Source organism: Martes martes (assembly GCF_963455335.1).
Source record: "Martes martes genome assembly, chromosome: 2".
Taxonomy (NCBI): Eukaryota; Metazoa; Chordata; class Mammalia; order Carnivora; family Mustelidae; genus Martes; species Martes martes.
Genome location: NC_137889.1, coordinates 111,018,867 through 111,031,936, shown reverse-complemented (window position 1 = coordinate 111,031,936; position 13,070 = coordinate 111,018,867). Strand labels below are relative to the sequence as shown.

General features: G+C 39.7%; 1 protein-coding gene across 1 annotated transcript in view; it reads right to left on the bottom strand.

The window, feature by feature from the left end:
* The window catches only part of FAM241A (family with sequence similarity 241 member A), a 39,945-nt gene extending 27,305 nt beyond the window's left edge, over positions 1-12,640 (bottom strand). The window contains exon 1 of the mRNA XM_080797414.1: positions 12,271-12,640. Within this exon, the coding sequence (XP_080653540.1) occupies positions 12,271-12,447 (177 nt within the window). The 5' untranslated portion in view covers positions 12,448-12,640. The remainder of the gene's footprint in view (positions 1-12,270) is intronic.
* Between the last annotated feature and the right edge of the window lie 430 nt (positions 12,641-13,070).

Here is a 13,070-nt window from a genome sequence, read left to right as displayed (position 1 = left end):
ATAATATGTTAAACATAAAAATTTACCAACCATATAAAGCTTCACCTAACTGTAGTATCATATATTATAACTTATAACATGTTTATTATTAGATTTATACTTGTTGGCCATTTCTTCATTTATTTTAAAGATTTATATGTTTATTTTAGAGGTGGAGGAGTGGCAGAAGGAGAGGGAGAGAGGCAGATTCTCCACTGAGTACAGAGCCCAACGTGGGGCTCAATCTCATGACCCTGAGATTATGACCTTAGCTGAAATCAAGAGCAGAAATTAAGAGCCATCAAGGTGCTCTTAGTTTGCCATTTCTAACTAAATGCAAAGTTATAGCATTTATTTATTTCCACTTAACCTCCTGAAATTACATAGATCCAGTAAAGGAGAAAAAAACTTTTTGAGGAGAAAATCAATGAGAATATCAGCTAGTTCTTTTTTGTTTGTTTTATTTTAAGTTGGTTTGGTTTATTAAGGTATAATTTAAAAACAGTTCAAGTAACCCTTTCTAATATATAGTACTGTAAGTTGTTTTTAAAAAATATTGTTCAAGTATAATTGATACACACATTAGTTTCAGGTGTACCATGGGCTCGTTATTGAATTGGTCTGTTATATCATTATAAACTGAAAAATATTAAAATTTGTATTCATTTCCATTTTAACCAATAGAATCCAATATTTTATTAAGTTTTAAAACTTTAAGTCCAGTGTAGTTAACATACAGTGTTATATTAGTTTCAGGTGTACAATATAGTGATTTAACATTTCTATTTTTTTAAAGGGTTTTTTTTTTTTTTTTTTAAGATTTTACTTATTTGTTTGACAGAGAGAGACGCAGAGAGAGAGGGAACACAAGCAGGGAGAGCGGGAGAGGGAGAAGCAGGCTCCCGGCCGAGCAGGGAGCCCGATGTGGGGCTCGATCCCAGGACACTGGGATCATGACCTGAGCCAAAGGCAGACGCTTAATGACTGAGCCACCCAGGCACCCCACATTTCTATTTTTTTTAAGATTTTATTTATTTATTTGAAAGACAGAGATCACAAGTAGGCAGAGAGGCAGGCAGAGGGAGAGGAAGGGAAGCAGGCTCCCTGCTGAGCAGAGAGCTGGATGCAGGGCTGGATCCCAGGACCCTGGGATCATGACCTGAGCTGAAGGCAGAGGCTTTAACCCATTGAGCCACCCAGGTGCCCCAGTGATTTAACATTTCTATGCGTTACTCACCCATCATCATGAAAAGTATACTCTTTAATTCCCATCACCTACCTATTCTACCCATCTCTCCCCCCACCTCCCCTCTGGTAACCATCAGTTTGTTCTCTATAGTTAAGAGTTAAGATCCAATGTGTTATATCACATTTGCAAACGTACCCTATTGAAATCATCAAGTAGTCAAAAAGGTAACACACAATTTCAGCCAAAGTTATTAAACATATTTAGAAAGGTGCCTATGGGGTACCTGGCTGATCAGTCAGTAGATCATGCGACTCTTGATCTCAGGATTATGAATTAAAACCCTTCCTTGAGGGTAGAGATCACTTTAAAAAAAAGTTGCCTATTGTAGAGGAAGAGAATTGCTACATAATGAAAAAATAAATAAGAAAAAAAGGGCTATGCATGAACTAATGAGAGATAGTATTAGGCCATGAAATGAAGAATATGATTAATTCAAGCTATAGGTTAAAAATTTCCACAATTTGTACTTTTTCTAAAATCTACATATTTTTAAAGACATGAATATCTTATATGTGCACTAGATGTTACTACAAGATGGAATAGCTTGTCTATTGAAAGTCATCAAAATCAAACATGTTTCCTTAAAATTGACTCTCCCCCCCCTTTTTTAAAAAGATTCATTTATTTATTTAAGAGAAAGAGAGAGAGAGAGAGTGTGTGTGTGTGTGTGCACACATGAGCCGTAAGGAGGGGCAGAGGGAGAGAATCCCAAAGCAGACCCCCTGCTAAGCATGGAGCCTGATGAAGGACTTGACGCCACAACCCATGAGATCATGCCCTGAGCTAAAACTAAGAGTCGGACGCTTAACCAACTGAGCCACCCAGGTGCCCTGACATTCCTTTTTAACTCTCAACTTAGGGAAGTGACAATAGCTTCCGTTATATGTCATTAGAAGACTTCTGAGCACCATAAATAAGGTATTCTGAATTCAATCAGATTGATGGAATTTGCCAGTTATGGGAAATCAAATGTATGTTCCCTGACTCTGTAGATGGTCTATATATGTTCAAGTAAGATTTTGATCAGGAAGATTAAAAAAAAAATCAGTTTTTTCAGATTAATTGAAAAAGAATTTAAAACTCTCAGAGATGTTAGAAAATATGATATCAAAGAGAATATAGTAAAAACCATAAATAGAACTTTAATTTTCATGACACTGTGTGTAGATATTAAGTATTAATAATAATTTTATCCTATATTTTCCATAAAGTTCAAAACATTTGCACTTTGCTTTTTCTTTGATCAGAACACCAATAAGCTATAGTTGATGCTGTAAGAAAACAGTAACAACAAAGAAAGCCAATCATTTCCTCTTCCTTTGCTAAGAAAAGGTGTAGCAGCCAATGAGGTTAAATGGAAAAAAAAAAAACAAAAAACAACCACTGCATATGAGGGAAAAATAGATCAGAAGACAGAAAATATCTTTTGCATCAAGTTAACTAGAAATTCAGTTCTCTGCTGAAATGAAACTACTCTTTTGCTTTTCTTAATATTTTCCCTTAAATATACACACACATAGACACACACACACACACACACCTCACACAAACATACAACACACTTAATGAACCAAAACATGACTAGTAAGGACTCCTAATGTTTTTGAAGCTGCTACAGCAAGATAAGATTACAACTCCAGAGAAGAAGGCAGAAAATGAAGATAGTGTCCTAAGGCTTAAAGAAGGTGGGAATAAAGATAAAGTTTTTACTTAGGCCTCTCAGGACAAGCTAACGTCATGGTGCTTTTATTTTTTTCCTTTAACCTTGCTTTACTTCTTCTGTTGAATAGGAAATTGAGAATAACTTGTATAGAGGAAAGTGGATATTCTTTTTCCTAGGAAGGATAAGTGACACACAATTGAAAAAAAAAATCAACTGCAGATCTCCACAAAATGCAACATATTTTAGGTTTGGTGAGTTAATTTTTTTAAAAGAAATATTAAACAGTTAATTTTTAGATTAGTAAATCTTAATACTTTATTCAATACATAAGTAATATTTATTCTATAAACCTAAGTATTGCGTATACTAAAAATACAGTTTTATGATGTGGTTAGTTGAGAGGAAAAAAAAAGAAGGGAACCAGAGGGAAAAATGAGAGGAAAGGTGAGGATAAAATAAGGAGCTAATATTCATTGAAGGTCTATTATATGCTAGGTATTCTGTATACATAATGTCACCAAATCCTCATAAGAACTTTAAGAAGTGGGTAGCAAAATACCAGTTACAATGAGGAAATTGAGTCTCTGAGGGATTAAGTGATTAGTAAAACAGTAAAGCCAGAATTCAAACTTAGAATTGTCATACTCCAAAACCCTTTTCATTGTTCCATAAGGCTTAGCTTCTACAGAGGAGAGGAGGTAGTAGAGAGAAGCTGTATGAAGAAAAAGAGAAAGTAGCTGAGAGGTCAGGGAAGAATAAAAGACAGTGGGAGAATGAGACCCTCAATAGGAAGAGTGAGGAAGGAGGTGGGTAGTAGGAAAGCAGGGTGGAAAAAGGATGTGAGAGAGAGAACAAAATAGAGAATGTTAAGAGAAGTTATTAGAAGAAGAGATAAGAGAAATGATCAGTTGAGGGACTACCTGTTTGGCACATAGGCTTCAGAAAATAAATAATTTTTACTATCCATCGAAATCTCAATTAACAGAGTAATTATTCTTTTTAAAAAATATTTTATTTATTTATTTGACAGACAGAGATCACAAGTAGGCAGAGAGGCAGGCGGACAGAGAAGGAAGCAGGCTCCCTGCTGAGCAGAGAGCCCGATGTGGGGCTCCATCCCAGGACCCTGGGACCACGACCTGAGCCGAAGGCAGAGGCTTTAACCCACTGAGCCAGCCAGGCGCCCCCAGAGTACTTATTCCTGACAAGTCAAACTGCTGGAATATTATTATATTATTAATATATTCTGAGATGGGTTTCTCAAATTTGGTACTATTGACATTTGGGCCAAGTAATGCTTTGTTGTAAAGGACTGTTCTGTGCATTATAGGACGTTTAGCAGTATTCCTGGGCTCCTTCTCTTAGATACCAGTGGTATCCCACTAGTCTTCAAAATGAAAAATGTCTCTAGACATTGCCAATATCTCCTGTGAGCAAAACTGCTCGAGTAAAGAGCCATTGATTTATAGGTTCCACTCTGAATAATGATAAAAACAAACAAAAGAAGCCTACCATATATAAAATTATTCCAAGTTACTTTAGAGACTGGACGATGCCCTTGGGAACAAGATGAGGTTTAGGGGTGAACTCACCAAGCTCATAACACTTGTTACAGTTATTGCTTGAACACTGCTTTTAAAAGTATGAAAGAGAAAAAAAAGTATGAAAGAGCAGATCTTGCTACTCAAAGTGCACTCCCTTCACCGGTGGCGTCAGCATCATCTGAGGGCTTGTGAGGAATGAAATACCTCTGATCTACTGAATCAGAACTTGTATTTTAACAAGAGGCAAAATCATGCCCTTGGCTTTTTTTTTTTTTTTTTTTTTAATGACAATTCCTGACTCATGGCCCTGGAAATCTTGGGAAAACATCATCCAGTTTCTTCAATCCTGACCTTGGGGTTTCCTTTTCCCCAGCATCACCCTTACCCAGTTGACTGAATCACTCTCTAGAACATGCCATTCAGCAAGACATGGTGGTGAGCCTTGGCTTTAAATCTTCATGACTGTGGGACTCCTGCTCAACACAAAGTTAGGGTGTACCATGGGATTCTTGGAAGATTGGAGGATGGAAGGGCAGCAGCAGCCACTCTGTAGCTCGTGTGTTGTTGCTGATCTGTTATCTCACCTGGTCAGTGTGACACAGCTTTTGGGCCTGTGACTGCTTCGCCTTTCCCCAGAAAAGCTACTTGAGAAAAGGCCCTGGCTGTAGCAGGTCATCCACACTGGCAAGCTGGGAAGTGGCAAAAGTCAAGGATCCAGTTAAGTTTTCATGGTTATGGGTTAGCACATGCTTACGAGATCCAGGCTGCTCCTGATTTGCCCCATTATTTATATCCATCTTTCCTTCCCAGCTGCCTGCCCAGTGAACCTCAAGCTCCAGCATCAGGCATGATTCAAGGGATTTACAGACTGCTTAACTAGTTCCCACAATTCCTTAAGACCACATTCTTCTATTAGATAAATAATACACATATAAAAAATAAATACAATGTGAAGAGAAGTAGGTATAAACAGATATCTGGTTTTGAACTACACAGTCTAAGGGTTTTGTCAGAACTATTCTCCCATTTTGTGGGAGGCCTCTTTGCGTATATGAAAACACTGGCTTTAGAATTTGGAGACCTGGGGTCTGGTCTTTTCCAGGACTAGTTAGTTGTAGGACCTAGAACAAATCACTGGTTTGAGGAATTACTGTTGGCTTCTTGTACCTCACCAAGAGTTCAAATATATCTTTCTAGGGAAGAGTTAAATGACTTCTTTACCTGTATTTACTATGTTGAAGGGCAAGTATGGTGAATATTATGGACTGACTTGCTTATCCTCTCTAGTTCTTTGCCACTCAAAATGCGGTACATGGACATAGCATCAGCATTGTAAGGGCCTATTTAGCCAGAACGGCCCCAGTTGAACAGCCATTTTGTTGTTTATGCAGTAAAACTTAAACTGACCCTGCCCCCCCAGGGGAACTTACTTAAAACCAAGTCTGGGAAACCAGTCCCAGGTAACAAAGCCCAAATACAAGGGTGGGTCAGGTCAGGTGGAGATAACAGCCCAAATGCCGGGATGAGTCGGGTCAGGTGGAGACATCCAATCAGTAAAGCGCACATACTGTCTCCCTAGCTACCAAGGAGTGTGGGCCCCGCCTTTTGGGCGCCAATTCTGACCAAGGTGATAGGCTAGTTCAAATAGCTACTATGGGGTGAATTGTAATTCAATTGGCCACCCATGTGTGACCTAGCATGACTGTGCAGCTTTCTCTGTGCATTACAATCTCATTCCCCACTTGTGTGTGGCCAGGCCCAACCACATGGCCTTTGCTCTATAAAAGTTAGTCTGTGAGGCAGGGAGGGGTCATCGCCCTCTCTGTAAGGCGTGTCCCCGACCGGTCAGTTTGATGGTCAGTTTGATTCTCGATGCTTGGCACGAAATAAAGCTTTGTTTCACCTTCGCTTTGTATCAGTCTCGCTCCTTTGACCATGAACCCATTACTGGGGGACCCAACAAGCATCACTTGGGTGCTTATTAGAGATGCAAAATCTTGGGCCTCACCCTGGACCAAGGAAATCACAATCTGCACCTAATAAGGGATGATTCGTATGCACACTAAAACATAGGAGCACCTTCCTCTATGGTGACTTTCTAAATGCAGAGGCTAGGAAACTTGAAAACTGTATTTCTTAGATTTCTTTTCAGTGTGGATTCTGTTTGAAAATTAGGCCCCAAAGCTAACATTTATATGATTATTATGTGCTATGGATTGCTATAAGCACTTTATACACATTAACTCATGGAATCCTCCCAACAATCCTATAAGGTTGATAAAATTATTATTCCCTTTATATAGGTGAAGAAACTGATGTCTGGAGAGGTTAATTAACTGCCCAAAGTTATAGTTAGTAAGTCACAGAGTTAGGACTCAAACCCAGGTATTCTGGATCTAGAATTTATACTATTGATCATATTTTTAATAGATCAAAGAGGAAGCTTAAGCCTTCCTTCTGCTGCAGTTTTTTTTTTTTTTAAACAGATAATCCTGTGGAACATATACTCTGGCAAGTGCTTTTATTTTATTTATTTTTAATTAATTTATTTATTTTAGAGGAGAGAGTGCACACATACGCATGAGGGGGAGGAGAAGAGGGAGAGGGAGACAGAAAGAATTTCTCCAGCTGACTCTCCGCTGAGCGTGGAGCCAGATGGGGACTGGATCCCAGGACCCTGAGATCAAGACCTGAGCTGAAACCAAGAGTCAGAAGCTCTACCGAGTGAACCACCCAAGCGCCCCAGGCAATGGGTTTTACAAAGCTTTTTCATTTATTCATCTACCTATCTATGAATGAGCGTTGATCTGAAAGTTCTAGGTATCACAAAGGCAAGAAATAGAAATGAAGCATTAGCATTTGAAAGGAAGAAAAATCAACCTTATGTATAGATTGGATGATTATATATCTAGAAGATGCAAAGGAATCAAGTCTAAGAGATACTGTTATTTATTAGCATTAGAATTAATAAAAGAATTCAGAAAGGTAACTAGTTAAAAACTAAATATATAAAAGTCAGTAGCTAGAAACCAGCAGCAAAAGGATGATTTGTGGGGAAAGAAATCCCGTTCACAATACCAACAAAAATGTAAAAGCTTAATATAGATTTTACTATTTATAACTATTATAAAGGATTGTATAAGCCAGGGAGAAAGTGGATTATCCAATCATTGGCAGAGAAAAAAACAGATTAGCTCCATAACTCCACCCAATACATAAAGATATTCTAAAGAGACAAAACATACAGAATTTAAAAAATAATAATAAAACCATAAATACACACACACACAAGAAAATACTGGATATTTAACTGATTGTAGGATTAGAAAGAATGCTCTGAACAGATATAGATATGTATATACATTATGCATCTGTATATGTGTGGTATGTGCAAATGAAACTACTAAAATAAATTCCTTTAACAAATAAAAATTTAAAGCATTTTTAAATCGAAAATATCATTAACAAAATTATAGAGTCAATAACAAGCAGAGAAAATATTTATAATCAATGTGAAGTAAGAGATTAACATTTTAGTGTCAAAAAAGTTCAAAGAACATGATTAAAAAGAAATTCAAATGCTCAATAAATATATGAAAGGTTTATTAAACCTCTCCAGCAATCTCTTATAACATAAGATAATTTGACCCACTAAATTGGCAAAGATAATCTATAAATTATACCACTCATTAGAGGCATGGATGGTTTCCAATCAGCACTCTCACACACCAATGCTGGGAGTTACATTGGTGTGATCTTTCTTGAAAGCAATCCTTTAGAATGTTCCAAGAGGCTTCAACGAGTTTGACACATTGACCTAGTTCTTTCGTTTCTAGGAATCTATTGCAAGGTAGAACTGTGAAGATTTACAAGGAAAGATTTTCCTTATAGCATTATTTAAAAAGAAAGTTTGTACCTTAATGTACAGTAGTAGAAAATGGACTATTTGGCAGCCTTAAAATAATTTTTACAAATAATTTTTCATAACACGGGAAAATGAAACAACACGCTAAGTAGCTAAAACAAGAAAGCAAATTCAGTATTACATTAAAACATGTTAAAATATATGTGTGTATATATACAAGTATAGTAATATATGAGAGAGAGAGAGAGAGATGAATGTAGAAATACCAATGTATGAGATATATTTTTTTAAATGTTTGGTATTTTTTAACAAAATGTTATTTGGAGTGGGATTTCAAATGCTTTTGTTTTCTTCCCTAGAGTTTTCTTTATTCCTACAGTTTCCAAAGTATATTACTTCAATAAACATAATGACCTTAGAGCTAAAGATAATGATTCTAAAGTCAGTCTGAGGATAATAGGATCTCTGTGCTCTAGGAGGTACAAAGAGCCATCTTAGGTTATTCAAGTTGTGAACTGCCACATCTAAACAGATGCTATTCACATTGTAGGCATATAATAAAAGGACTAGAGATGTTTAGTCCTTTACTTATGCAGTAGATCAGAGACTCTCTTATATAAAGCCACCTGATGGTCATAGTTATGAATATCATTGAATCATCTCTCATACATACAATGAACAACACACCCGTGGGATAGTTATACCCTCTCCCTTCAATCCTTTGGGCATTTTGTCTCTTTCCCTTGGTTATCTCTCTGAGATGTCTGATGCCTACTTCAAACTTGACAGTTCCTTCATCTAAAGGACCTGTTCTATTCTTTCAAGTCTTCCTTTCAGGTCATCAAGGATACTTGAATTTAACTAGGCTTCCTTTGTCCATCATCTTACCAGGAGAGACAAAGGAACCTTCGTTCTCTCTCAGATGGAGTGGCATTTAAGAACAAATAGTAAGAAAAAAAAGCAATGCTGACAATCTTAGTTATTGAGAAAATACCTATGTTACTATTTCAATATTACATGAAATAAATACCAAGCTATAGATACATTCTGAGCTGGTATCGTACCAATGAGAGAAAGGTAGGTTTTGTACAGCCGAAGCTGATACAAGAGACTTTCTGGCTGAAGCAAGGGCACGAAAACTTTCAGACAGGAACAGAAAGAAAAATCAGTGAAGGAAAGGATGCACGTCGAGGGACCCTTAGCCTGGGGAATAGCTACCGGAAGAAACCTGCTTCATCAAGTTATCAGGTAAGGGCAAAACTCAGTGAAGGAAATAAAAATAGAAAGGTATTTAATACAAAAAATTAGGGGCTGAAAAAAAAAAATCACTGAAAGCTGCAGGAGCAAAAGTCAGGTGTCTTCTGGAGCTACTGCATTCAAGAGCACTACCATAGCCTTGATCCAGAAGTAAAGAAGAGTCTGTGCGGTCTCTTGCTGATGCCCCCATGGATGCCGCCAGTTCTCTCTCAACAACCGTGAGGCTAAGACTGTGGAACACCAAGTGTGTGTGTTAAGCAGAAAGGACATCAGGAAGAGGGACTCTGCCTCATTTCCAGCTAATTAGTGTTGGTTTTGTTTCTGTGTCTATCATTGTTTCTGTGGAAAAAGTCACTTTAAATTCTAAAAACCAGTCTGCAAAACAAGTTTTCAAAAATATTCTCTTGTAATTTGGAGTCTGTGAGCTCTTAAAATGACAAACAAACACATACCATCCCCTAAAGAAAAACTAAATCAAACAACTCCTTAGGATGTATTTTATAGTCACTGAATTCATTTACTTCTTCCTCAAACATTTTTATATCTATGGTTACCATCATTGCAAGGGAGTGCATAAAAATTTTAAATTTCATTTATAGGACTTGAGAAAAAAAAACTAGCCTTGGTGATAATATTATCAATGACTGATTTATCACAAAAGCTTGCTTCTTATACAAAGGGTTGCATTGCCCCAATTTTTTGTTCATTTTAGGTTTCTTTCCAATTTTAGTATATGCGCTGTAGAAGCAAGCACTCATTTTTGGTTTCTTGCTAAGTTCTTCTTTGATGCTCATTTGTGGTAAGCGCATATCTCAGGTGTAATCCTCAATTATTGTGTATGTGGGCTTACAGTACAAAAATACATCATCAATAAAAAATAACATTTTCTGGGGCACCTGGGTGGCTCAGTTGTTAGGTGTCTGCCTTAGGCTTGGGCCGTGGTCCCAGCATCCTGGGATCAGGCCCCTCATCAGGCTCCCCGTTCAGTGGGAAGCCGGCTTTTCCCTCTCCCCACTCCCTCTCCTTGTGTTCCCTCTCTCTCTGTCAAATGAGTAGATAAAATCTTAAAAAATATATATATTAAAAAAAATTCGAAAATTTTAAAGGAGTACAGGAAAAAAAATTTCCATGACAGGGAATGAAAGAAGCAGGTATGCAAAGTGCTAGGATATATGTTTTCTAGTATATATATTTCATTTTTTTGTGTCATGCTTTTTCTTTGTACCATAAGCAATTTTGGTAAGACCAGAGATATTGATGATGTAAAATCCACAGAAGTGTAAATGAAATAATATTTTACATGCTCCCTTACAACATTTGAAAATTTACTTTGAGAACCTTAGTTCAAATGTATCCCCCTCACCACCACCACCACCCAGGGAGTTCCTGTTGCTGTTTTCTTCACTTTTCCAGTTGAACTAAAGCAAGAGGATACTAAGCCCTTTAGCTACTGAGTCATGGTATAGTTGGTATAGTTGGGGAGCAGGATAGCATTAGGAAGGGAATCAGGAAGATCTCCTGGCAACCAATTATTTGCTTCAGTCACCATGCCATTTCTTATATTGTCATAAGGATGAAAAATTACACTTCTACACGGTGAGCGAGACTAATGCTAAGACATATTTTGTGCGTCCCATGCAATGGTATTTCTGTTTTCTGAATGAAATACTGAAATCCTAGAAGTTATACCTTACCTATTAATACATTTAGTGATGATATTGGAGTCTAGGAGATGTTACAAAAAGGACAGATGGAGAATAATTAAAGGAGACAGGTATCAATTCCTTGTCCCAACACTACAGGCTTTAGCAAAGGCAGATAATCATTTGAATTCCTGCTCCTTAATGTGATTCTGAAGATTGGCTGATCTCAGGTATTTTCGAGAGTCTAATTACTGTTTTTGCTGGTGAAGATCCATCCTACATATAACTCAGTTTCTTTTATTAAATTTCTTGCCTACTCTTGAAGACAACTGATATGTTGTAATGCTTATTATGATACTTCATGTAGTGAGAACAAATTCAGAGGGTTTCAAAAATTACCCAACTTCTCCTTTCCCTTACTAATACTTCTTTCCGTTTGGTACTAACAGAAAGCAATTTTCTTGCTTTTTCACTTTTTAAATGAAGTTTAGATCTCTTTTGTGTTCGTGTGACGAACCTACTCTTGGAGAGTCCCTGTCAAGATATCTATTGTAATACTCGCTCCTACACATGCCTTCAGACATTGATTGCATATCTAGAGAAATACACCCACACCTTTTCAGAGGCGCTAGGTGTGTGTTCAGAAATGCCAAGATGGAGGGCAGGAAGGGAGCAACTATCCCCTAAAACACAGCACAAGGGGTATCGACTTGAAGTTGGGGGGGAAAAAACTGTTTACATGTAAGGCTTTTAGACAAGTGACCGTTATGGAGGTACTTCCACAGAGCCCCGGGTTCTGGCCAGAGCCTCCTCTGCCCCACAGCAGGAGAAGGGCTGTGCTGACCCCGCCAGATACGCGGTCCCAGGGCACTCGCCACCGCGCACGCATTGCCCCGCAGCCGGGCCCAGAGCGCGCCGTCTAACCGCTCCTCGGGGCAGCTTCCCCGAACGCCGCAGCGACCAGCGCCCCACGCCGAGCAGAGTATAGGCGCCGCCCGCTCGCCTACTTCCCTCCGCCGCCGGGTGGGGCTCGGGAAACCGGCCGGGCCGCGCCGCCCCTCCCCGCTCACCTGCTCGCGCTCCTCCAGCGGACGCTGCCCGCGTCGGCGCGGGCTCGCTCCGGGTTCCGGCTCTGTCCTCGCCACCGGCCGCTCTGCCAGCGCGTCCCCGTCCTCGTCGCGCTCCCCACCGCTGCTACCGCCGCCGCCGCCGCCGCCGCCACCAAGCAGCTCCCCGGCCGAGCACATCCCGTCGCCAACTCCCGCCGCCGGGACGGCCGCCGGAGGAGGCCGAGCGTGAAACGCGAGGCAGCGGTCGCCACCCGAGGGCCGTCCGGAGATCGGCCGCGCTGCCACAGACTGGAGCCTCCGGAGCGCGCCCCGATGGCCAGGGTGCCAGAAGTACCAGCCCTGCCCGGCCTCTCCTGTCACTGGCTCGCCCCGCCCCGGCCCCCGGGGCGGAGCCCACCCGGAGGAGGGGCCACGGCGGGGGCGGAGCCAACGGAGGCGTGTGTGAGAGAACTGAGAGCGACTGTGTGTGTGTTCGCGCGTGTTTGTGAGACTGTGTGAGAATGTACATGAAAAGACTGTATGCATGTGTGTGTGAGAGATTGTATGTGAAGAAAGAGTCTGTGTATGAGATTGTGTGTGTGTGTGTGTGTGTGTGTGTGTGAGACTGTTGGAGTGTGTGAGAGTGACTAGGTACATAACAGACTGAGAGATTTTGAGATTGTATGTGTGAGAGTGTGTGTGTAAAAGTGTTAGAAAAGCAGTGTGTGCGAGAAATAAGGTGTGTATGTAAGAAAGTGTGTTTGTGAGGGAGGGAGGGGAGCATGTGTGTTGGGGTGTGTGTGTAATACACAGTTACACCC